We start from the raw sequence: 27,322 nt of genomic DNA on the forward strand, positions 1-27,322 counted from the left end.
GGGCACTGTGAGGCCAAGGGCAGGGTCTGGAGGGGACTGACAGCTGAGGGTTATCCAGTGACAGCACTCCCAGCATCTGGGAAAATAAAGTCCTTATACTGGAAGACAGATCTGGGCAACATGACACAGCAGCCATTACAGCTACTGTTTTCATGTTGATGTCACTTTTTGGTCTCTGACACTATTCTGGGTATCTATTGCAAAGCACTTGGGTTACTTAGGTACTGAGAATCTCCATTGAGTTGGCTTTACTAGTGAGGAATCTTTTCTAGTTAATGCTGTGCTTCTGAAATACTTTCATTTTCCTGTCCACTCATACCATATTCATATGCAGATAAGATTTATATGCATATAAGATAAGATTGTTGGTTTTTTATGATCTTGTCATTCTTTTTTTTTTTTTGGTGGGGGGGTGGGGGCGGGTAGACAGGGAAGGGTTTATTGCTTGGGCCAAGAAGGGAGAATAGTCAACTCATACTCAGAAGAACGTAGATCCCTGGTGGTTTTCAGAGAAGAGGGTTTTGGGGTTTTTTTGTTTGTTTGTTTTGGTTTTAATTATTTGTTTTTGGCTGCATTGGGCCTTTGTTGCTTTGCATGGACTTTCTCTAGTTGCAGAGAGTAGGGGCTAATCTTCGTTGCAGTACAAGGGTTTCTCATTGTGGTGGCTTCTCTTGTTGCGGGACACAGGCTCTAGGCATGAGTGGTTGTGGATCTTGTCATTCTTATTTAACATTTTGGGAAGCATTCACAGGATGTACTAGGTCCTCAGATTGTTTCTTAGCCGTCTATAATGGTCAGTCTGGATTAAAAAGGTAAGATTTGACTCTTACTGATCCTGCGGTCTCATTTGAATCCGTATCCCAGAAGTTTTCTTTAAAATAAATAAAATAAATCCCTCAGTCTGATGCTGGAGGAACTAATTATTCAGGTTTCCCATTATAGTTTTGATAGAGTCCCTGAGTAAGCTTATTTGAGAATTAATGTGTTCTGTGGCTCAGAAGTGGGAAATAAAACTGAGATGGCCCACATGGGGGAAAAAAGATGATTCTTATTATGTAAGTGAGGCAATAAGGACCCATGATTGTTGGCTTTATTGCTCAGGTGAAGCCTTTGGACAAAGACAAAAGGACCCTGTTTCTACTACAGTTTTTCAAAATGGCAAATTTGGTCCCTGAAATGAGACTAAATTATAACTTGTTCATTTCTGCGAAAACATGGACATGAAAGAGCAAAGTTATACTTAGTAAATTTGATATATGTTCAAGCAAACACTAAGCAGATAATATATTCCTATTAGAGATGGTCTGCTGCTGCTGGTAAGTCGCTTCAGTCATGTCTGACTCTGTGTGACCCCATAGATGGCAGCCCAGCAGGCTCCTCTGTCCATAGACTCTCCAGGCAAGAACACTGGAGTGGGTTGCCATTTCCTTCTCCCAGCTTACTGCTAGGCAGGCTCTACTCAGTGTTTTTGTGTGGATGACAATAGAGTCCAGTTGCTTGGCATGTGACTCCGACTCCTGGCTTCATCACTTAGTAGTTGTATTATGTTCAGTCGCTCAGTTGTGTCCGACTCTTTGCGACCCCATGAATCGAAGCACGCCAGGACTCGCTGTCCATCACCAACTCCCGGAGTTCACTCAGACTCACCTCCATCGAGTCAGTGATGCCATCCAGCCATCTCATCCTCTGTCATCCCCTTCTCCTCCTGCCCCCAATCCCTCCCAGCATCAGAGTCTTTGACAATGAGTCAACTCTTCGCATGAGGTGGCCAAAGTACTGGAGTTTCAGCTTTAGCATCATTCCTTCCAAAGAAATCCCAGGGCTGATCTCCTTCAGAATGGACTGGTTGGATCTTCTTGCAGTCCAAGGGACTCTCAAGAGTCTTCTCCAACACCACAGTTCAAAAGCATCAATTCTTCAGCACTCAGCCTTCTTCACAGTCCAACTCTCACATCCATACACGACCACAGGAAAAACCATAGCCTTGACTAGACGGACTTTAGTCGGCAAAGGCATCCTAAATTATCTGCTTTGATCCTTAGTTTCTTCCTCTCTAAATTTTCAATGACCATAGTGCCTACTCCTGGAGTTGTTAAAGTGATTAAGCAGTACATGTGAGGTGCTGATGGTACCTAGTAAAACCAGTAAATATTAGATATTTTTATTTTCTAGGAGTGAATTTAGAGATATAAGGTTGAGTCACTTGGACAATTTTAGGACAAAGAGAGGGGCAGATAGATGTTTACTGAGTTGATAATTCTCTTTTTTTTGGTCTGAAAAAGTTTTTGTTTCTCCTTCACTCTTTAATATTAAGTGAATCCAGTTTATTTACATAATACATGTTTTGCCATGCAACTCACTGAATTGCACTCAATGTAACAACAACAAAGACAAGCACTATCTTTCTATTTGAAAATGGTTTTCTAGAGAAAGATAATTCTTTTAAATGAGTTAACTACAACCTTACAATTCACTATAGACAATTTTAAAAAGCCATGAATAGATAAATTCTTTGACTATTTTATTCTTTCTAATTTATTTACTTGATTGTAAATAAAGTAAGGAAAATAGCAACAAAGAAGTTTCCATGCAGAGTTAAAACCAATAAGATAGAGTCCCTCTTCAAAGCTAAATGTAGCTATGAGAGTTGCATCTACAGATAAGGTAGTTTATTGGTAAGAAAGGTAGTATTAAATGTTAAGTTAGGAGTGTAGGAGTGGCCATTGCTGTCACTCAAAGTCCAGGCGTAGCTATTTCTGTCAACCACAAAGATATGTCAGTTAAGGAATTGGATTTTCCTACACCAAAATGCCTTCTCTAGCTGAGCAGAACAAGACGTGGACTCAGCAAACTGTTTTTCTCAAAGAAAGCGTTAAAAAAACTTTAACACAATTTCAAATTTTGATCTGGTAGCAAACTTAGGCCAATTTAGGCTCTGCCCATCTAAGGTATTATTAACTGGGCAGGAAGAATGGGTCTCTGTGAAATCTAAAACATTTGTAGCATTCTTATCCCATAATCTAAGTATTTTAAGTTTAATGTTTAACTTCTATGTTAGAAGACCTATTGATTTTCATGTGTGAGAAAAGTGTCTCTTAAATGCCATATAGTTGTTTTTTCTGGTTGAACACGCCCCATGTTTGATTATCAACAAATATTTACTGTATGCCTACTATGAACCAATTATATACTAGGTGGATGTTCTGAGTAGGGATAAAAAGAGAATTAAAAAGATTAATAGGCAAATGTCTTTCAAAAAACTATTGAAAATGTGCATTATTTTTATACTTTACATTCATGAGTCTGAGTGAGCGCAACTGTCTGCTTCCTTAAGAGCTGGGGCCACATCTCCATGGTATTTTGGTAAAATTTCCATTATCTCTGACAAGCATCCACTTGACACATTTGTTAAGTGATACTGAAGATTGCTGTAGTCAGTAGGGAGGGCAGTATTTCTAAGGGCAAGCTGATTACTAGTAATGTAGTTTCTCTTATTAGAAGAAAGTGAGTTACAGGTATAAACTCAGACTGAATGAATGATACAGCCTGTTTTCTAGACATCAGGCTTTAAGAAAGGTTTGAGGAGTTAAGCTTTATTTATTTAAAATGAAAGACAAGAAAATCAAGCTGCAATAATCAGAAAAAGGAAAAATGGAGTAGAGAAGGGAAGTTAAAATGAAAGCCGTTGCATCTCTCTGAAATTATAACTATGTTGGTAAAGGGTTTGGGATCTTGCCCACTACAGGTGAGAATAATTTCTAAACTATAAAGTCAAGATTTCTCTGAAGGCATCTGGAAAGATTAGCATTCAGCAGAATTGAAAGTAATCAAGATGTGGTTTTTAATTTATTTCTATTTCGTTCCACTATTGCTTCTTCCATCTTACTTCCTTCCCTATTTTTAATGTTTATTTTTATTTATTTGGCTGTGCCAGGTCTTAGTTGTGTCATGCACGATCTTTTATCTTCATTGTGGCACGTGATCTTTAGTTGCAGTATGTAGGATCTAGTCCCCTGATGAGGGATTAGACCTGGACCCCAGACACTGGGAGCTTGAAATCTTAGCCACTGGACCACCAGGGTAGTCTCCATCCTACTTCTTTTCACCTAAGGAAATCTCAATTTATTTTGGCTTCCTTGTGAAGACTGAGAGGGCTATGAGGGGCTTAACCCATAATTTCCTGAATCAGACCATCTGGAGAGTGTAATTCATTCACCTGCATATTTTTTGGTATTAAAAAAATGCAACATATTTTAAACATTTTTAGTGTACAGTTCATTGGCATTAGGTGTATTCACATCATTGTATAACCATTGCATCATCCATTTCCCAAACTCTTTTCTTCTTATGAAACCAAAAGTCTGTGCCAAGTAAACAGTAACTACCCACTCTTGTCTCCTGCCCCATCCCCTGGCACCCCTCCCTAATCCTAACCCTGGCTTTATGACTTTCACTCTACTAGGTATTGTACACAAGTGGAATCAGGGAGTATTTGTCTTTTTGTGCCTGGCTTATTTCACTTAGGACAATGTCTTCAAGATTCATCCATGTTGTAGCACGTGTCAGAGTTTCATTTCTTTTATAAGGGTGGATAACATGGCATCCGGTCCCATCACTTCATGGGAGATAGATGGAGAAACAGTGGAAACAGTGTCAGACTTTATTTTTGGGGGCTCCAAAATCACTGCAGATGGTGACTGCAGCCATGAAATTAAAAGACGCTTACTCCTTGGAAGGAAAGCTATGATCAACCTAGATAGCATATTCAAAAGCAGAGACATTACTTTTCTGACTAAGGTCCGTCTAGTCAAGGCTATGGTTTTTCCTGTGGTCATGTATGGATGTGAGAGTTGGACGGTGAAGAAGGCTGAGCCCCAAAGAATTGATGCTTTTGAACTGTGGTGTTGGAGAAGACTCTTGAGAGTCCCTTGGACTGCAAGTAGATCCAACCAGTCCATTCTAAAGGAGATCAGTCCTGGGATTTCTTTGGAGGGAATGTGCTGAAGCTGAAACTCCAATACTTTGGCCACTTCATGCGAAGAGTGGACTCATTGGAAAAGATTCTGATGCTGGGATTGGAGGCAGGAGGAGAAGGGGACGACAAAAGATGAGATGGCTAGATGGCATCACTGACTCGATGGACGTGAGTCTGATTGAACTCTGGGAGTTAGTGATGGACAGGGAGGCCTGGCATGCTGCAATTCATGGGGTCACAAAATCAGAAACGACTGAGCGACTGAACTGAACTGAACTGATAGAGCTTCTCCATTTTTGGCTGCAAATAATATAATCAATCTGATTTTGGTGTTGACCATCTGGTGATGTCCATGTGTAGAGTCTTCTTTTGTGGTGCTGGAAGAGGGTGTTTGCTACGACCACTGCGTTCTCTTGGCAAAACTCTGTTAGTCTTTGCCCTGCTTCATTCCGTACTCCAAGGCAAAATCTGCCTGTTACTCCAGGTGTTTCTTGACTTCCTACTTTTGCATTCCAGTCCCCTGTAATGAAAAGGACATTATTTTGGGGTGTTAGTTCTAAAAGGTCTTATAGGTCTTCATAGAACCGTTCAACTTCAGCTTCTTCAGCGTTACTGGTTGGGCCATAGGCTTGGATCACCATGATATTGAATGGTTTGCCTTGGAAATGAACAGAGATCATTCTGTCGTTTTGGAGATTGTATCCAAGTACTGCATTTCAAACTCTTTTGTTGACCATGATGGCTACTCCATTTCTTCTAAGGGATTTCTGGCCACAGTGGTAGATATAATGATCATCTGAGTTAAATTCACCCTTTCCAGTCCATTTTAGCTCGCTGATTCCTAGAACATCGACATTCACTCTTGCCATCTCTTGTCTGACCACTTCCAATTTGCCTTGATTCATGGACCTAACGTTCCAAGTTCCTATGCAATATTGTTCTTTACAGCATCAGACCATGCTTCTATCACCAGTCACATCCACAACTAGGTATTGTTTTGCTTTGGCTCCATCCATTCATTCTTTCTGGAGTTATTTCTCCACTGATCTCCTGTAGCATACTGGGCACCTACTGACCTGGGGAGTTCCTCTTTCAGTACCCTATCATTTTGCCTTTTCATATGGCTCATGGGGCTCTAAAGGCAATACTGAAGTGGCTTGCCATTCCCTTCTCCAGTGGACCACATTCTGTCAGACCTGTCCACCATGACCTGTCCGTCTTGGGTGGCCCCACACGGCATGGCTTAATTGAAGAAAATACGGAAAACCACTACCCATTCAGGTATGACCTAAATCAAATCCCTTATGATTATACAATGGAAGTGAGAATAGATTTAAGGGACGAGATCTGATAGACAGAGTGCCTGATGAACTATGGACAGAGGTTCATGACATTGTACAGGAGACAGGGATCAAGACCATCCCCATGGAAAAGAAATGCAAAAAAGCAAAACAGCTGTCTGAGGAGGACTTACAAATAGCTGTGAAAAGAAGAGAAGCAAAAAGCAAAGGAGAAAATGAAAGATATTCCCATTTGAGTGCAGAGTTCTAAAGAATAGCAAGGAGAGATAAGAAAGCCTTCCTTAGTGATCAATGCAAAGAAATAGAGGAAAAGAACAGAATGGGAAAGACTAGAGATCTCTTCAAGAAAATTAGAGATACCAAGGGGACATTTCATGCAAAGATGGGCTCAATTAAGGACAGAAATGGTATGGACCTAACAGAAGCAGAAGATATTAAGAAGAGGTGGCAAGAATACACAGAAGAACTGTACAAAAAAGATCTTTAAGACCCAGATAATCACGATGGTGTGATCACTCACCTAGAGCCAGACATCCTGGAATGTGAAGTCAAGTGGACCTTAGAAAGCATCACTACGAACAAAGCTAGTGGAGGTGATGGAATTCCAGTTGAGCTATTTCAGATCCTCAAAGATGATGCTGTGAAAGTGCTGCACTCAATATGCCAGCAAATTTGGAAAACTCAGCAGGGGCCACAGGACTGGAAAAGGTCAGTTTTCATTCCAATCCCAAAGAAAGGCAATGCCAAAGAATGCTCAAACTACTGCACAATTGCACTCATCTCACATGCTAGTGAAGTAATGTTCAAAATTCTCCAACCCAGGCTTCAGCAATACGTGAACCATGAACTTCCAGATGGTCAAGCTGGTTTTAGAAAAGGCAGAGGAACCAGAGATCAAATTGCCAACATCCACTGGATCATGGAAAAAGCAAGAGAGTTCCAGAAAAATATCTATTTCTGCTTTATTGACTACGCCAAAGCCTTTGACTGTGTGGATCACAATAAACTGGAAAATTCTGAAAGAGATGGGAATACCAGACCACCTTACTTGCCTCTTGAGAAACCTATATGCAGGTCAGGAAGCAACAGTTAGAACTGGACATGGAACAACAGACTGGTTCCAAATAGGAAAAGGAGTATGTCAAAGCTGTATATTGTCACCCTGCTTATTTAACTTATATGCAGAGTACATCATGAGAAACACTGGACTGGAAGAAACACAAACTGGAATCAAAATTACCGGGAGAAATATCAATAACCTCAGATACGCAGATGACACCACCCTTATGGCAGAAAGTGAAGAGGAACTAAAAAGCCTCTTGATGAAAGTGAGAGAGGAGAGTGAAACAGTTGACTTAAAGCTCAACATTCAGAAAACTAAGATCATGGCATCTGGTCCCATCACTTCATGAGAAGTAGATGGAGAAATAGTGGAAACAGTGTCAGACTTTATTTTGGGGGGCTCCAAAATCACTGCAGATGGTGACTGCAGCCATGAAATTGAAAGACGCTTACTCCTTGGAAGGAAAGTTATGACCAACCTAGATAGCATATTAAAAAGCAGAGATATTACTTTGCCACCAAAGGTCTGTATAGTCAAGGCTATGGTTTTTCCAGTGGTCATGGATGGATGTGAGTTGGACTGTGAAGAAAGCTGAGCGCCGAAGAATTGATGGTTTTGAACGGTGGTTTTGGAGAAGACTCTTGAGAGTCCCTTGGACTGCAAGGAGATCCAACCATTCCATCCTAAAGGAGACCAATCCTAGGTGTTCATTGGAAGGACTGTTGCTGAGGCTGTAACTCCAATACTTTGGCCACCTCATGCGAAGAGTTTGACTCATTGGAAGTGACGCTGATGCTGGGAGAGATTGGGGGCAGGAGGAGAAGGGGATGACAGAGGATGAGGTGGCTGGATGACATCACTGACACGATGCACTTAGGTTTGGGTGAACTCTGGGAGTTGGTGATGGAAGGCCTGGCCTGTTGTTATTCTTGGGGTTGCAAAGAGTCAGACACGACTGAGCGACTGAACTAAACTGAATATGCCCTTGAATATACATATCACATTTTGTTTACTCATTCATGCATCCATGGTCAATTGGGTTGCTTTCACCTTTTGACTTTTTTGAATAATGCTGCTATGAATTTGGGTGTAGAAATTTTCAAGACTTGCTTTCAGTCATTTTGGGTATATGTCCAGAAGTAGGATTGCTGGATTGTATGGTTATTCTATCTTAATGTTTTAATAAAGAATCAAACTGTTTTTCATAGCAGCAACACCATTTATATTCCCACCCACATGAGCTCTGACTTGCCACATCCTTGCCAACAATGGTGGTTTTCTTATTTTGTTTTTTTAAACAGTAGTTACCCTAGTGGATGTGAGGTAGTCTCACACTGTGGTTTTGATTTGCATTGCCCTGTGGTTGGTAATGCTGAGGGTCTTTTTCTGTGCTTGTTGGCCATTTGTATCTCCTTGGAGAAATATCTATTCAAATTCTTTGTCCGTTTAAAAAATTGGCTGGGTTTTGGTACGGTTGTTGAATTGCAAGAGTTCTCTATATATTCTGGATATTGACCCCTTATCAGATAGATGATTTGTAAATGTTTTCTCCTATTCTCTGGATTGCCTTTTCACTCTGTTGATAGTGTCTTTTGATGCACAGATTTTTATTTTGATGTAGTCAGTTTATCTATTTTTTTCTTTGTTACCTGGGCTTTTGACGTTATGTCCAAGAAAACATTGCCAAATCTGCTGTCATAAACCTTTTACCCTGTTTTCTTCTATGAATTTTACAGTTTTAGCTCTTAGGTTTAGGTCTTAGGTTTATTTTGGATTAATTTTTGTATATGATGATGTAAGGGAAGGATCCAATTAATGAAACTGCATTCTCATTCAGGACTAAAACTCTTCACAAACGACATAAAACACCTACAGTGTGAAAAGCAGTTTTCAATATGTAACTTTTACACTTTTACATTACACCATATACAGTATAGTCTCTGTTAAAATCTTTATATACATGGGTGGTTCACCAAGGTGTTGATAGTCATAATCTCTGGGTGAAAAAATATAGTGTTGTGTTCTTATATTTAGTTATCTATATCCTTATGTTCTAACAATATACATATAATGCTTTTGTGATAATAAAGCAACAAACAAAATATTATGCCAACATCATACTTAGAGATAAGATGTCAAGCATGTAAGTTAAGGTTGCCACTACTAGTTCTTCTAGTTGATATTTTATTGTAGGTTTGGGCCAGTTCCATAAGGATAGAAAAAATTTTAATGGTATAAGGAAAGGAAAGGAAAAACACAAATATGAAAACTTAAGGGGATCTACAGATAAATGTTAAGAATTATAAGTGGATTCAGCGAGACTAGTGTTCTTGCCTGGAGAATCCCAGGGATGGGGGAGCCTGGTGGTCTACCGTCTATGGGGTCGCACAGAGTCAGACACGACTGAAGCAACTTAGCAGCAGCAGCAGCAGCAGCAGTGGATATAAAGTCAATATGCAGAAATGTTTTGCATTTCTATACAACAGCAATAAGCAGAACATTCATTTTGTAAAAGACATAGTGATGGATGTCTGCCTCCAGACTTACTATTTACTCTAATCCATGGTTGGTAATGACTTACTGATTTGTGATGAGAGTCTTCTCATTAACCAGTGGGAGATCAAGGAAGGGCAAAGAAGATGGGTTTTATATTGCCTCACCTCTCTCCCTGTGATGTTGTTCCTGGCTGACTGTATACCTTGACCGGAGATGCCAGCTCCCATCAAGAGCTCTGTCCATGGAGCAGTTTTTGGCTTTGAATTCTAGAAAATTGCCTCCTCCTCTTGCCTTTAGGTTTAGAAGTGGTAACAGTTCCCCTTGATACTGAATAATTTCTGGTTTCCCTTAACCCTGCTTATATCTTTGTAAATGACCCAAATGAGGGTGCTGTTTCCTACTTGAACCTTAAATGATATAGATATTATTTGTGGCAGCAACAAAGTAATGAAGAATAAACCTAACAAAAAGAGGCCTGAAATCTTTATAAAGAAAATTACAAAACTTAATAAAAGATTTCTTAAAAGACATTATAAAGATGTACCACGTACTAGGATGGCAAGGCATACTCTCATAGAGATATTGGGTTTTCTCCAAATTGATCCATAGATTAAATGAAATTCCAGTCAAATTCCAAATAGTTTTATTTTTTCATGAAACTTGGAAGGGAAATCTAAATTTATATATACAAATTGAGGACAAATTTGAAAAACAGCAAATCTGGTAAAGTATTATTATAATTCTGTATGATATTACATTAAAGTATTATTAGAAACACACAGTTATTAAAACCATGAAATTGGTGCATTGTAAATTATTAGGTAAAGATTGTGATGCTGAGACAATGATTATCCATATGGACAAAAGAATAATAAAATTGTGCACTTATGTTACATTATATAAAGAGATGTAAATCTTAGCTGAATTATAGATGGTTTATGAAAAGTTTTATGAACTTACATCATTAAAGGATTACTTAAATAAGGCAACCCCCCATAAAACATAAAGGAAATAATTGATAAATTTGACTATAGTAGATTTTAAATTTCTGGCATTAAAAGGATTTTAGAGAAAGTAAAAATATAAGCCATAGCTTGGAGAAAACAAAGTAGATGTACATGTCCTACTATGGAGTAGCCTCATAAACATGATGTGGAATGAAAAGCAATGTGCAGAAGTATGGCTCAGTTTTATCATTAAAGTATGCAAAATAATATTACATATTTTTTAGAGGTAGATTCCTGGTATTAAAAGTATAAGACCTACATGAGAATGGTAAATGCTATTAAATACAGTGTTATCTCAAGAAGAAAGAAGTAAGACAGGATGCAAGTACACAAAACAGTTTCCATAGTTTTTCTTATGTTGAGTTATAAAAACTTGGGTGTCATATTATTCTCCATACTTTTCTGTATGTCAGGATTATTACCATTGCAAGTAGTAGTGATATAAAAGTAGAAACTAGATATCAGAAGTCAAAGTTCCATAAATTAAATGTTATGGGATTTAATTTTTAAAATCTAAATTAGATACTAATTAATATTTAAAGGAAAATAGGAAAATATAGCATTGTCTAAATAAAAAGATGTCAAAAGGGGATAACATGTCCTTACTAACTGGAGATCAAAACTGGTTGTTTTTTTTTTTTTTTTTTTGCTAGAAAATTAACCACATCTTTTCTACTAATAATTCAGTGTTGACCCAAGGTAAAGGCTATGTAAAGAAACACAGAAGCCAAAGAAGAAAAAGAAACACAATGGAATTAGCTGAAGTAGGTGTGGGAAGAAATAAAATCCCTGATCAGATGCCCTTGAGCACTTCAGAAATCGGTTAAGAATTTCACAAAACTACTGTTTATCATTTTATAAAACTCTGGTGGAGTGTCTGATGAGATTCTTAATGCAGAAAAATGTCAGCACAAGGACTTTTTTTTAATGGAAAAGAATGGCCTTAGTGTTATAATATGTCTGTCAGGTCAAATTCCTTGCCCAGAATGCTGTTGAACCTGTTGTGAAAGCATTAATTTGTAAATCTTAAAAAATAGTGCTGGACTTAAAGTCAACATGAGTTGGTGAAGATTAAAATCTGTCAGCTGAGTAATTTTCTTCTGTGATGGGTCTGTTAAAGGGCAGCAACAGTGTAATTAATTGCTTGAGGCTGAAAAACCCAATTAATCTCTAAGTTGACTTTTATTTCATGTAATGTTAGAGCTAGAAGAGGCCTCAAGGATCATCTACCCCACTCTCTTCATTTTATAGATGAGGAAACACACATCAGGAAGGTTAAATGACTTGTTCGAGGTCAAAGACACTGTTTGTCCCTGCCACTGCCTCCTGTAAATAAGTTCAGTTGCTTTTATGAGTTTATAGTTGCTTTTATGAGTCTCTTTGCAAGTGATCGTGAAATACTATTTGATTTGGCATTTTTTTGGCCATGCCATGAAGCTTGCAAGATTTTAGTTCCCCGACCAGGGATCGAACTTGTGCCCCTTGCATTGGAAGCACAGAGTCTTAACCACTGGACTGCCAGAGAAGTCCAAAATATTGTGTGAACATGGTTTGCTTCTGATAGTTCATCTCATAAGTGTCTCCTTAAAAGAGTTTCTAAGCCTCAGTTTTTAAGATTTGAAGCCTGTTTCATAATACTTATGCAGCAAAGGGGTGTGGGGAGGGGCAGACGGTGTCCCAGTCTGCACACTGAACAGGGGAACCCTGGAAACCAAGGACAGCCCTTTTGTGGACTTGTGGAAAGACAGGGGTCTCCATTTGATAGTGTGAATGACACCTAGTCCTGATGGTAACTTGCAGGCCATGCCATTCCCCAAGGATACTATGGGCCTGATTGTAAGATGTAAGTAGAGAAAGCTGATGTGTAGAGTATTTTTGGAGCCTGGAGGGCTACAGCCCATAGGTTTGCAAAGAGTCGGACATGACTGAAGTGACTTAGCCCATACACACACATGAATAGGGTAGCAGTGACAAGAAAGATGACCTATAAGATCAGCAGATGGGACAGCTACTGAAATGTGGGAAGCATGGTGGCATGCCATTGTCACTGTGGCAGGGCTCAGCATGACAGTGCTCTCCTGAAGCTGCTCCCAGCCAATGCCTGAGTATTTTGAACCCAACATGGCACACCTCTGATGCAAAGTCTTTGCTTGGGGACTGGCAGAGACTCTCAGTTGTGCTACAGTTTGAGGCTCCTCCAGTCTTGTTTCTTCTCTCCTTTTACAGGTGTCAGACCTGTAACAGTTCTGAAGCCTCTCCCTGCTTCCCTCTACTTCCCTTCCTCCTTCATCCTTTATAGACCCTTCCCAAAATGAATGTCTTGAGCAACCAATTCGGTCTTGCCATCTGCATCTCAGAAGACCCTAGCTGATGCAGAGTGTAGTTATCACCCTGGTTGATGCCACAGGGAGATAAAAAATAACTTGAAAAAGAATTAGGACTCTACTCTGCTGGTGAGGGTTTCATAGTAATGGTTTCTCATTGGTTGTTGTAGTTCCCTTTATTACGATTCCTAAAGTCTGCTCCTTTGTGGGGAAAAAAAATTCCATGTTTCATAGATGCTAAGATATACTTTCTTCTTTCATTTTAACCTTTCTGAAATTGGGATAGTTCTTAAAATTAATGATGTGCCAATTTAACTGGCAGAGGTTTTTCTTCTTTCCTGATGAATAAAATAACAGTGCATCCTACCGTTGATGTGTTATGGACTCAATAAAATACATTAACTTGATTCAGGTCATCAAATGCCAGGAACTATAATGGATTTTGAAGAACTAAGAGGCTGGAATAGCCTTAGAGGGTTGTAATTTTGCTATGTCTTAGGTATATCTACAAGGAAAGGAAAACTCTAAGGAACAGGATTGTGTTATGAAGAGGTGTACAGTAGATAATTGTGGCCATGGGTGAATTACTATAGAAATCACTAGAGATCCGATGAAACATTGAGCAATCACAGAACACAAGGCAATATGTTCTTTCACTCTGGTTCTATTTACTCCTATGCTTCCTTTTCTGGCTGCTTTTATGACTGGTATTTCCTTGTATGACTGATATAGCCTTGTTTTTCTGGTTGTTCTGTCAGTCTCCCATCAGTACCTTGTCTACTGAAACCTATCGATAATAGAGGTTTTCCCGTGTATGTGTTGAACCCCAAGTTGGTATCGGAGAAGGCAATGGCACCCCACTCCAGTACTCTGGCCTGGAAAATCTCATGGACAGAGGAGCCTGGAAGGCGGCAGTCCATGGGGTCGCTGAGGGTCAGACATGACTGAGCGACTTCACTTTCACTTTGCACTTTCATGCATTGGAGAAGGAAATGGCAACCCACTCCAGTGTTCTTGCCTAGAGAATCCCAGGGACGGGAAAGCCTGGTGAGCTGCCATCTATGGGGTTGCACAGAGTCGGACACGACTGAAGTGCCTTAGCCTTAGCCAAGTTGTTATGTGGGCAAGAAACACTGCACAGAAGACCAAACAAATTCAAGCTTACCAGCAGTCTCCAAGAAGAAAGGTTAGATGAAAGGATCTGGTGCCTGATTCCCATAAATGTATCTGTTTATCTGGAATTGGATTCCTTGGCACCGAGTGCTTCTAAAATTAGGACTGAAACCATTGTTTCCTTTCTCTACAGACACAGCTTTTATGCCTAGATGAGTTTCCCCTAGCACTCTCCATATTTCCAAAGTGGGGAAGGCTCTGCCTCTGAAACAAAACATAATTGTTATTCCTTATGTGAACACAGATCAACCAGTACTGGGTACTCAATAGTTACTATTCTTGTTCTATAAATACTATGTAGAATATAAATTGTATAATGTGTGTACCACTAGTATATTACATATTTTATTGTGTATAAGTTAAAAGTATATTATATAATTTATGATATATTGCTAACATGTATGTTTTATTATAGTAATAAGTTATAATGCGAACCTGAAGGCTAGATTCACACAGGAAAGAATAAATGAGGATCACTGATATATATTTCATAATCATTGACAGGATTGGTATAGTTTGTGGAAAACATTCCATAAAATGTGAAACTTGCTGTAATTCAGAAGTGAAGAGAATCTCCCTAAGATTGAGAAAGAGAGGCAATGTGATCTAATTCCGTTTTTAAACTTCTTTGACTTTGACCCATTAAATAAGAAACAAATTTTAGGTTATGATCCAATTTATATACATCCATTCTTTCTTCTAATAACTAAAATGTTTCACAAAACAATACCCATCTTACTAGATTTGATGCATTAGAATATTTTCTATGCTATTCTATTTTTATTTAAATACTATTTGTGATCCACAGTTTGAGAAACACTGAGCTCATGAAAAGAGCATAAGCTGGGGAGACAGACTGGGGACAAAAACTCTGTCCCGTTCACAAAAACGGGCCCTTTTTGTGAACTTGGCAAGTTGTTTCTTTAGAATCTTTTCTTGGTAAAATGAACTGGGTTGTTCTGATGATTATAGACAATTATATATGAAATGACTGGCATATAGTAGATGGTCAATAGATGATAAGGTAGCAGGATAATACTTTCTGATATCAACTGTTTTCCACTGCATTTCCTTATACATGTTGCCATCTATTACCTCAAGGTGGCCCAGCGATAAAGAATCCACCTGCAAAGCCCGAAACACAGCCGACGCAGGTTCGATCCCTGGGTTGGAAAATCCTCTGGAGGAGGATGACAACCCACTCCAGGAAAATCCAATGGACAGAGGAGCCTGGCAGACTGCAGTCCACTCAGTCACAAAAGAGTCAGACATGACTGAAGCAACTGAGCGTAAGCACGAGGTTGTTACAGAATTTCTGGCCCATTCTCTTCTGTTAGCTGCATCACTTGATTGATACAGCTTCTCTGTTTCTCTTTCCCTCTCACACTCCCTGCTCCTCTCTCCCCTCTGGGAATGGAAAAGCAGGGCTGGGTCTGAAGGCGGAACTATGGAAATATCCTTGTACTTGTACTTCTCTGCCTGGCTCCAAGAGCTCACAGCCAGCTTGGGCCCTTTGACGGCCTTTGCAGGTAGCTGCCTTCTTCATCTACCATTCCCCTGGAGGGTGGTTGCTAAGGTGAAGTTGCTCAGTCGTGTCCGACTCTTTGCAGCCCCATGGACTGTAACCTACTACGCTTCTCCGTCCATGGGATTCTCCAGGCAAGAATACTGGAGTGGATTGCCATTTCCTTCTCCAGGGGATCTTCCCAACCCAGGGATCAAACCCGGGTCTCCCGCATTGGAGGCAGACGCTTTAACCTCTGAGCCACCAGGGAAGCGTGGTTGAGTCCCCCTTTCCCCCCAGGACCTTAGAGTTACTCCTTGGGTTTCAAGTGTCCAGTCATTCTCCTTTCTGTGAAGGTGCTTCCCATGAGCCACCTCTCCCTGGCCTGCTCTCCAGCGCTCTAGACACCCCTACCTTTCTCTAACTACATAGCTGATGTGCTATTATGTACTTAAATCATTCCTTTATATTTCAACCACCCCTGATTTTTTGCCAAATTTAGAAACTTTTACAGTGAATATAGGGTATCCCTGGTGGCTCAGTGGTAAAGAATCCACCTGCCAACGCAGGAGATTGGGTTTGATCCCTGACTAGGGAAGATTCCCTGCAGAATGAAATAGCAACTCACTCCTGTATTCTTGCCTGGGAAATCCCATGGACAGAGGAGCCTGGCAGGCTACAGTCCATAGGATTGCAAAAGAGTCGGACATGACTTAGCAACTAAATACCACCATCAACAACAGTGAATTTAGTGATGCATTTAGTGGTTTATGATTTTGGATCTTATTGCTTTTTAATTAGAAAAAAATTGCCATAAATGTACCAAATTTGATCAAAATTTCTCACTTTTTCTAAAGCTAAGAAATGAAAAAAATACCTTTATAAAGGTAATTTATGTACATATGTATTAGTGATACATATATTTTTAAAAATCATTAAGAGCTTTATAATTCAGAAGGGAATGCCTCTGCCGTTCACAGCGAATTAAGTGTGGTCATCTTTGCTTCACCACTAACCAAATTATAGCCTCTGTGCAGCACAGGACAAATTCCTAGGCAACTGTAACTTGGTATCACAAGTTTTATACTCTGTTTATGTGTACGTGATTTTTAATATATGCCTATCCCCTATTTTACTACTAATCTACATCACTTTCATTCAATTCTGTGCCTATACCTATTTGTCTCCACTTTGCTTTTCTCCTATGCTTAGAATTTGACGTTACAAGTGCATAAAAAAGGACAGTTGAGGCAATTATCTGAGTCAAGGTGATATTTTTCCAATTATATCATATTTTAAGTGAGAGTGAGTTTTTACAAAATTACTCAGATAAACTGTGTTCACATCCACAAAGAATAAGCCTTCTTTCTGTGTAGTGTTCCCCAGCCCTGGAAATGAGTGTATAACAATTCTGCAATTATTTTCCAGTTTTCCTTGAGAATTCACAACGTCAGCACCTTCCTGGCCCCTGTACACTCGGTGAGGGTGCCTGAGCAGGAATAAAGGTGGGAGAGCAGGAGAGGAAGAGACCCACTCCTCTAGGTTTAAATGAGGCAACAAATAAGCCATTCAATAATGCCCTTCCCCCACCAAAAGTGATTTGGCACTTTATCCCATCATCACATGGTCAATGTGATTCCCAGGTTATGGTGGCTAAAATACCCAGAAACAGATTTCATTGTCTCAATGAAACAATCAGATTCGACATATGGAAGCTGGCCTATTCTGAAGCAACCGAAAGTAGTCATTTCCTAACTGCATATAAAGGAGAGAAAAAGTACAAAAGGAAGTTACACACAATGAAACCATTAAATGTAGATTTGCCACAAGGCAAGATGGTAATGCTTGAACATTATGAAGAGCAAAAACTGCACAAACACATTATATTTTAAACACTTCATCTATTTAACAAACTATGTACACTCTTCAGCTAAATGAGATGAATTGAGATTCAAAAGGCAGCACGGTACTGGCAAATCTCGTCCTAAAGGCATCCATTAATATAAATCAACAGTAGCAATTTGGTTTGATCATTTATTTGCAAGAATCATTAAGGTTTATTAGCATAATTATTCCCTGTGGGATTTCATGTCGAGGAAATGAAAAATGGCATTATCAATATTTAAAAGATAAGTGTGTAATGTTCAGAGTACTTAAACAGTCATCTGCAGGTGGTGTCCAGCTGCAGCAAATTAGATTAGATTTGGGCATTTTTTCTGAACAAAAGAAAAATTGTTTTGTTCTAATTGCTTCATTTTATAAAGCAATACGATTTTGTAAATAATTTCTACAGTATAGTTGGAACTTACAGTGTATACCTATTAACATGCCTGATTTCAGATCAGCAACTCTGATATGTTCAACCCTGCTATGCTGTAACTATTGGGGAACATTAATCAGCATAATCCATCATTTATTATTAGGGAAAGCTCTTTTCCATCTGATATCTAGACCGTTAGTCTAGACCTGTAAGTGAAAAGCTATATCCCAAAGGGAAATGAACCAGAAGATTTCTCCTTAATTCTGGGAGAGCATAAATCCTTCCTTAACAATGAGATATCATTTATGATAGTAATAATTTATCATTACACATCTTTAAATGTGATAGTTGTTTTTTTTTTTTTAAGTCATACAATGAAATAGTATTCAGTGATAAAAATAAGTATGCTATTGTTAGGCCCAAGTTGGGAAATCTCCCAATGACCACCAGGGAGCCAGTATCCGATGTAAAAGCAAGAGAGTTTTTATTACCAAGCTCGAGCTGGGGCTCCCACTGTTACCGATGCAGCGGCTAAGGAAAGGAGCCCCGAGTTTTGGGTTTCACTGCTTATATAGGGAATATTCAGGTGAAAGGGTAACAAAGGGGGTGTTCAGGCTGAAGGACTACTGATCGGTTACCCTCTTCTATAGGGTTGTGGGTGGATTTCTGATCGGTTTTTTTACTTCCACGGTAGATCATTACTTCCAAGGTAAATCGCAAATGTAAATCATTACTTCCAAGGTAAATCACAAATGTAAATCATTACTTCCAAGGTAAATCACAAATGTCACAAATGTAAATCATTACTTCCAAGATAAATCACAAATTCTTGAACTTAAAGTCAGGAGGTTTAACCTAGGGGCTGATTGGCTCGTGCACAGTGGGGCAAGTTTAGGCAATATCCAAAGTCTAAGTCTGTTTGCCCGATACCTTTGCAAAATGGAGTTCTTTTACAAGATGGAGTAGCTCAGGCTCTTCATTCCCCCCTTCTCAAGAACTCAAGACAGACCCAATCATGGGTCTGTAGTTAGCTTTATATTGTCTTTTACCAGGGGTGGGTTTGTTAGGGCTGCATATTGGAACCTAAGCACCATAAGCTGTTCCATGTTGATGCGGCCTTTGATAAAATTTATCAACTTATTTAGTAAACACGGTCCGAAGGTGAATAGCAAGAGTGAAATGATCAGGGGCCCAGCCAGAGAAGATATGAGGGTCGTGAGCCAGGGAGATGAACTGAACCAGCATTCAAACCAACTCTGAGACTTTTCTCTTTCTCTTTTTCTCTGACTCAGCCCTTCTCTTATCTTGGCCAGGGACTCCCTGACTATCCCCGAGTGATTCACAGAAAAACAACGTTCTTCCCCTAATGTAGCACATAGGCCCCCTGAGAGACTTCATACTCAAGATACTTCTTGGGAATTAGGGCGGAGGTCTCTTTCTTCTGTAACTTCTTCCTGCTGTGCATGGGCGTAGGCTTGCCTAGCAGAGCAGAAGTCTCTCTGCCTGATCTAAGTTGGGGTTTTCCACATCTGAAACCAGCTTCTACCCTTGTAGTAACAGCAATTTAGTTGGCCCCTCTCAGAGATGAAATAGACAAGGGCCAAACAGGAGACCTAACAGGATGGTCATCTCTGGTCCCTGGAAACAGAAGGCAACATTTGGGGTGAGGGTTGCAGGGTTTGTGACCCCTTCTGATTGGTTGGTGGTGAGGCATCAGGGCTGTGCTCCAGGAATCTTGTGTTCAGTATGAAGTTACCATCTTCCACTTGGGTGGGGGGCTCAAAGACATTGTTAAGCATATTTCTTTGAGTAGGAACCAGGACTCTGTCTGGAGGCTGTACCAACCTTTGATTGTTTCTGTTTTTGTATCCCCTCCCTTCCCTGATTAGCAATTGTTTGAATCCATGATTTGGAATTCAGGGAAGGTCAAGGAGGTTGAACAAAGTCTATATCCTACAGATAAGAAATGGAGAACACAGAACAGATCTGTACTCCAGAGCCCCACAGAGTCCCACTCAGTTTTAATTTTTGGGGAACTAGGCAACTATGACTGTGATAACTTCCTGTCAAAATGGGACATAGGACTGCCACAGCTTGGAGGATAGACACTGAATTGGAAGTATTTCTGAGTTCCAAGTTCTAGATCTGAGTCTTGTATGATTAAAATCCTAATCCCTTGGTCTGCCATTTTGGTGTAACAGACCCAATTAGAAGTAGCTGGAGGAGTGATAACTGGAATTTAGTAGACAAAATAAATCTCATTTCTTTTTAGAAGAATAGGCCTGAAACCCAGTCTGGACCTGGCACTTCAGGGAGACTTGTAGCCAGGTAGCCAGTTGCCTAGTTTTATAAAAAGTAAGGTTACTAGCTTCCAGCAGACATTGTTTTGAAAATGGTGGCATCCAAGCCTGACACGACTCAGAAAACTCAAGTGTTTAGCAATACAAGGTCTAATCTGAAAATAAACCCATAGCATCACCTAGTTATTTCCCAGGATATCTGAACCATAGCTACTGTATTTTGACTTTTAATTGTAAACTTTTCCTTAGTAGCCAAAGCAGATTTCACTGTTAATGACGTCAGTGTTTCTCTAGGTACGAGAAGATGCAAGAATTGGGATTCATAAAATCTTCTCCTGAAAAGATCTAACTATCTGAAGGCCTGTTCTGCCAGTTTTTCCCAGAGCACAGAGTGCCTCATTCCTGATTTTCACCCTGAACTCCTTTCAGGGGCGTTGAAAGTCAGCAGTTGCAGCGGCCATGATTTAATCTTTGCACATGTAGATGGCGAGTGTCAGTCTTCAGTTGGCAGAGCCCCTTTTGCTCATAAACTTGACCATGATTTTGAGGGGGGCATTTCATGACCATTTTATCCCATGGTGCTGAGAGTGTCCATTCTCAGGTTTGGCAAAGATTCTGTTGACAGGCCACTCAATGTGCTATTACTGGACTAGGCCATAAAACAGTATCCAAAATTCTCTGGACCACCTGTCTTACTAGCTTCTTGGTCCAGGAAAATATTCCCTCTTGTTGCTTCTTCCCATGTCTAGAGTTACACTATTACCATCATCGATCTCATATGGGACTATATATTATTCTATTAGAGGCCTCACACACATATTTGACAGTGTAAGAAACAGCAATTTTGTAAAACAGGTGAAATACAAATAACATAGCCAGCAGTATTAGTAAAGTCATAAGTAAGACTTATGTTAAGAACTTCCATTAGATGTAGCCCAGTATATCTTCAAGTCATCTGACTTAGTCTGCCCTGTAGAATCTTTATCTTCCAGGGAAATTATATATTGGCACCATCTATAAGGCACATAGCCCAGTTTTCTAGTGTTACTAGACTGATTATCTTTAGTATGATTTAATTTTTTCTTTTTTCCCAACACAGAAGAGACTTTAAACCTAAATTACTGTAGCCTGATGTTATATATATAAATCCATCCCATAATTGTGGGAGATTTTCCTCTCCTTTGTGGAAACTTTTCTTGTTCTGATTGAGCTTGGGTAATAGAAAAAAGCTCAAATTTATAGCCAGAGTCAGAGCAGGCATTATTAATTGGCCTGGTGAGGGGATCCTATCTAGTAATATCACAGTGACCTGAATATGACTATAATTTTTTAAGTAAATTTTCTCAGGGCCAACCAGTTAGAGTCTGGTAATAGAGAAATTTACCAAGGTAACCCAGAACTAGACACAGGTAATTGGCCACAAACCCAACGATTGGATTGATTTTTAAAACTAGCATAGGATCAGGCCTATGATAGAAAAGCATTTGATTTATATGCAAAGGTCTAAGAAGTGAAGAAAACATAAATGATCATATGAATCAGGTCCAGCATCTTGGGGAAGCTGTCTACCTCTGATGTCGTCATCTTCTCATCCTGGTGTAGTGTAGTTTTCCTGATAAAAAGTCCTTCCATCCATGTTGGAGACAGTCCCTTAAATTATATGTGTATATATATATATATATATATATATATATTTTTTTTTTTTTTCTGTCCTGGTCGCAGGTCATGAGGCATCTGATCTTCATCCAAAGATAGATTACTGAGATAAGCTTCAGAAACAAACTTAGGGTGTTCTTCAAGAATTCAATTAAATTTTACATTAATATCACATAACAGCAAAGAACTATCTAAGAGATGAGTCTTACTAGACGCAGACCTCCATATCCTTATTTTTATTAAATATAACCAAATTAAGGCTTGTTTGTTTGTAAAATAGGTCTGTTCTCACTAATTTTTGTCTGATGATTTTTATAACCATAATTGATTATGGGCTTTTTATTTTGCTGAAACATTTATAGAGTCTCAGACTGAACTTTTAAAATAAAACAGGGCTGGGAAGCTCACACCAAAGGCTTATCACAGATTTTGCCTAACAAATCTAGGTGAATTTTTCCCTTTTTAAGGTCTCAAAAATTTCTTGAGATTTTTGTACCCATGAGATAACCTTCCTAACTCATTTGATAAACTTACTGGAAACCTAAGAACTTCCAATTTTTGGAGGAGTCTGATAGAAAATAACTGTTTTGTTTATAACGTTTAATTTTACCAAAGTATTGTCATGATTAGTTTGAGAGGAAGATTTTCCTTACTCCCTGAAAACATAAGATTCAAACCCATAATTTTTCAGATAGAAACCATAAAAGTTATAAGCATATTTGCTGGTTCATTCAGTCCTTTTGTTAACTTTTGTGAAGTCATCACGTTTTCCATTAAAATACCAGGACATATCAGAATGTTAAAAACTCCATATAATTTCTAGGATATCTCTATTAGTTATTTTACCATACATTATAACATGAGCGGATTTATTACTCATTTGATAATCTTTTCCATGTAATTTAACCAACCAAATAAACACAGTTTAATATCTCTCTTTGGGATGTTCCAGGGGCCCTCTGAAGCATCCCAAAGTTAGCTAGAGATCAAAAGAACTTCAAAAGAGTTCTATTTAGGAAGTTTTATCAAAGAGATCAATTAAAAGGGTTTAGAACATTTGGTCAGATTTTAAGTTACACCAACCTGGAGAGACTATTTTAGACGGATATTTCTAAAGAATAATTATTCTTATAGAGTTTATACAAAAGCTCATATCTCATTTACATTTTTTAGAAGTTTTTTTCACTTGAGGTAATTTCCGTGTTGACAAACTTGTAACAGATATAATATTTAACTTATATTAAACCTAGGTACAATGAAAATATGTTACTTAACATTAATTACTCTAAGACATGTCTATATTAAATAGGTCAACAAACAAACATTAATATCAGGTATTTAAATTAAATATTTCCCAGTTCATATGAATCTGGAATTTATTGTTTAATTTAGAATTACTTGATTTGTAAGCGCTTACCTTTTTTAAGCCAAATAAATAGAGCTCATATACAAATTAACCTCAAAAATATTACCCAGAGACAGAGACATACCAAGACATATTTAGACAGACACAGTGCAAGATCTAGCTTCAAGTCTTTTTTTTCCTTTTAATTTCTACACTGAGGTCATGAGCGCGCATCTTGACCTCTTTAAAATGCTCAGTCATCAGAGATAGAGGAGTAGGGCTAGATTGACTCTGCCCCATTGTTTCTGGATAAATCAGGCATTGGTAAATTAACACAAACAACACAGACAGCCACACAGACAGACAGAGAGACAGAAAAAACAAACCTTCAGGAGTCCAAAGGCAAAACTGAAAGTAGACGACAGCCTCCGGTCGTTCAGTGGGAGCAACCCGCTAATGTCAACAGAGTACAGGGGCACTCTGTCCCCTTTGGGAGGGTCGGGGACGTCTCCCAACGACCCCCACCAGTGACTCGTCAGCACGTCCGCCTGAGTCATATACCGGTCTCAGAAAATAGGCCTTATCAAAGACGAACAGGAAAACAGAAAAAAAAACTCACCGGTTACAGATAACTCTCCGATCGGTCTTCGCATGGAGCTGATTGGAGATCCTGGACGATCCCCCAGATGTTATGCCCAAGTCTGGAATTTTCCCGATGACCTCCAGGGAGCCGGTATCCAATGCAAAAGCAAGAGAGCTTTTATTACCAAGCTCGAGCTGGGGCTCCCACTGTTACCAATGCAGCGGCTATGGAGAGGAGCCCCGAGTTTTGGGTTACACTGCTTATATAGGGAATATTCAGGTGAAAGGGTAACAAAGGGGGTGTTCAGGCTGAAGGACTACTGATTGGTTACCCTCTTCTATAGGGTTGTGGGTGGATTTCTGATTGGTTTTTTTACTTCCACGGTAGATCATTACTTCCAAGGTAAATCACAAATGTCACAAATGTAAATCATTACTTCCAAGGTAAATCACAAATTCTTGAACTTAAAGTCAGGAGGTTTAACCTAAGGGCTGATTGGCTCGTGCACAGTGGGGCAAGTTTAGGCAATATCCAAAGTCTAAGTCTGTTTGCCCGATACCTTTGCAAAATGGAGTTCTTTTACAAGATGGAGTAGCTCAGGCTCTTCACTATCCAACCATAAATAGATATTGAGGAACCTTAAATGCATACTGCTAAGTGAAAGAAATCAATCTATAAAGGCTACATACTGTATGATTCCAACTGTATGATTCCAGTCCTACATACTGTATGGTTCCACTGTCATTCCAATATGACATTCTAGAAAAGGCAAACTATAGATATAGTAGGAAGATTAGTGGTTTCCAGGGTGTTGAGTAGAAGGAGGGAGAGATGAACCTTTTAGAGCAGTAAAACTATTCTGTATGATACCGTAATGGTGGATACATGACATAATGCAATTGTCAAAACCCATATAGACTTGCAGAAGACAGAGTGAACTCCAATGTAAGCTATGGTCTATAGTGAATAGTGTATTAATATTGGTTCATCAACTGTAACTAATGTATGGTGCTAATGATAGTGAAAATTGTGGGGGTGGGAGGGGAGAGGGGACATATGGGAACACTCTGTATTCTGTCAGTTCTCGTGTAAACCTAAAACTGCTCTAAAAAAACAAAGTATTATTTTTTAATTTTAGGATAATTCAGGTAAAACCAGCTAATTGTTGCAATTGATTAAATTTGTCTTTGCTTTAGAAGAACAGTCTGGCCAAAATCTCTGCCAACCCCCCTAATAATTGCACAAATTATTGTAGAATCTTTCTACAATACTCATGTGTGGACTGGGCACAAAGAGCTGCAACTAAATTGTCTTACAATCAAAAGTCCTTAGAGAAACAAATGCATACATGTTTGCTAAAATACTTCCAGTGCTGCATGACACTTTGCTGTTAGGAACTACTGAATCTGTTATATCCTAAACTTGTCCTCATCTCTTACTCTCTCTATAAGGATCCTAACACTTTGAGGGGAAGATTAAGCCAAGAAATCTGCAGCAGGCTTCAGTTCAGTTCGGTCGCTCTGTCGTGTCCGACGCTTTGCGACCCCATGGACTGCAGCACGCCAGGCCTTCCTGTCCATCACCAACTCCTGGAGTTTACTCAAACTCATGCCCATTGAGTCAGTGATGCCATCCAACTATCTCATCCTCTGTCGTCCCCTTCTCCTCCCACCTTCAATCTTTCCCAGCATCAAGGTCTTTTCAAATGAGTCAGTTCTTCGCACATCAGATGGCCAAAGTATTGGAGTTTCAGCTTCAGCATCAGTCCTTCCAATGAATATTCGGGACTGATTTTCTTTAGGATGGACTGATTGGATCTCCTTGCTGTCCAAGGGACTCTCAAGAGTCTTCTCCAATACCACAGTTCAAAAGCATCCATTCTTTGGCACTCAGCTTTCTTTATAGTCCAACTCTCACATCCATACATGACTACTAGAAAAACCATAACTTTGACCAGACAGACCTTTGTTGGCAAAGTTATGTCTCTGCTTTTAACATGCTGTCTAGGTTGGTCATAACTTTTCTTCTAAGGAGTAAGCATCTTTTAATTTCATGGCTACAGTTGCCATCTGCAGTGATTTTGGAGCCCCCCAAAATAAAGTCTGTCACTATTTCCACTGTTTCCCCATCTATTTGCCATGAAGCGATGGGACTGGGTGCCATGATCTTAGTTTTCTGAATGTTGAGTTTTAAGCCAGCTTTTTCACTCTCCTCTTTCACTGTCATCAAGATACTCTTTAATTCTTCTTCACTTTCTGGCATAAGGGTGGTGTCATGGCTTCATCTCAGTTCAATTTATACACAATACCTAAAGGGCAACCTTCTCTCTGTTCCTCTCTGACAGTATTGCCAATGGGTAGAGCAGTGGAGGTAATGTTAATATGCAGTAATGTGATCATTGACCCAAGGAGAGAGGGGAGCAAAAGGTTTACACCTCCCAGAAACTCTTTCAAGGCTCAACTGAAGCTTTTTATTTGTACTTTGTATTTTTTTCTCATGGCCTGTCTTTGCCACATACAGTGGTTTTGGGTATCTTCAAGGAATTATTCTAGGACTTATCCTGGATACCAAAATCCACAGATGTTGTCCCATATACACTCCTTAGTATTCATGGCTTTGCACCTGCAAATTCAACCGACTAGCAATCCTATGGTACTGCAGTACTGTATGTATTTATTGAAAAACAGAGCCTATAAAGTGGACCTTTGCAGTTCAAACCCATGTTGTTCAAGGGTCAGTGGTATATACCTTTTTGAACAGAATTTCCTTCCTCCATCTTACCTGAAGATGGAAGTCCCTTTGCTAGGGCAACCAGGAGTGCAGTATAAGGACTGTATGACTGAGAACTTGATTTCTACTTGGTCAGAATGCTGTTGACTTCTGTTGTTGTTCCCCTCACTATTGTGGATAAAAGCATAGCAACCAATCTGCAAATCCTTTTTTTCTCTCTCATAATTTTTGATAACCTACATGGTTTCTCCTTAGTTTATTTGTACTAACTAAATATAGTGCCTCCCCCCTCAATAGATTCCCCATTTGAAGCATCCTTCTGATCATCCTAACATTCAGATTGCTACATTCTAAATGTAATGTTAATCTTTCAATGTTTGTTTAGTAAGCTCTATGTTCAGGGTTCTATACTAACCACGTTTTGGTAAAATTAGACGATGAGTATTGCATTTAAACTATTGCTGTGTGTGGTGTTCTGAAATATTAATTGCTTATTTTAAGAAGCAAATAGTATTGATATATTTAACTGCCTGATGAAACAGATAATCTATGTATTGACGAATGAAATACTTTGTGTATTTGATTAATGAGTAGTCTTAAAGTTA

At 39.2% G+C, this 27,322-nt stretch overlaps 1 protein-coding gene and 2 long non-coding RNA genes across 4 annotated transcripts in view; 1 reads left to right on the plus strand and 2 right to left on the minus strand.

The window, feature by feature from the left end:
* Nucleotides 1–24,225, minus strand: part of LOC132660041 (uncharacterized) — a 127,407-nt gene extending 103,182 nt beyond the window's left edge. Inside the window, exon 1 of the long non-coding RNA XR_009601209.1 lies at nt 24,024–24,225. This is a non-coding gene — a long non-coding RNA (uncharacterized LOC132660041). The remainder of the gene's footprint in view (nt 1–24,023) is intronic.
* MNS1 (meiosis specific nuclear structural 1) overlaps nt 1–27,322 on the plus strand; it is a 144,771-nt gene that overhangs the window by 16,833 nt on the left and 100,616 nt on the right. For both annotated transcript variants that reach the window (XM_060417885.1, XM_060417886.1), the window contains exon 4: nt 15,441–15,639. In XM_060417885.1, coding sequence (XP_060273868.1) covers nt 15,441–15,639 — 199 coding nt within the window. The remainder of the gene's footprint in view (nt 1–15,440; nt 15,640–27,322) is intronic.
* Nucleotides 17,730–23,972, minus strand: LOC132660042 (uncharacterized). Its single transcript, XR_009601211.1, has 2 exons — nt 23,791–23,972; nt 17,730–22,053 (listed from the first exon to the last, which is right to left on the minus strand). It is a non-coding gene; the product is annotated as an uncharacterized LOC132660042 (long non-coding RNA).

Source organism: Ovis aries, chromosome 7 (genome assembly GCF_016772045.2).
Source record: "Ovis aries strain OAR_USU_Benz2616 breed Rambouillet chromosome 7, ARS-UI_Ramb_v3.0, whole genome shotgun sequence".
NCBI lineage: Eukaryota > Metazoa > Chordata > Mammalia > Artiodactyla > Bovidae > Ovis > Ovis aries.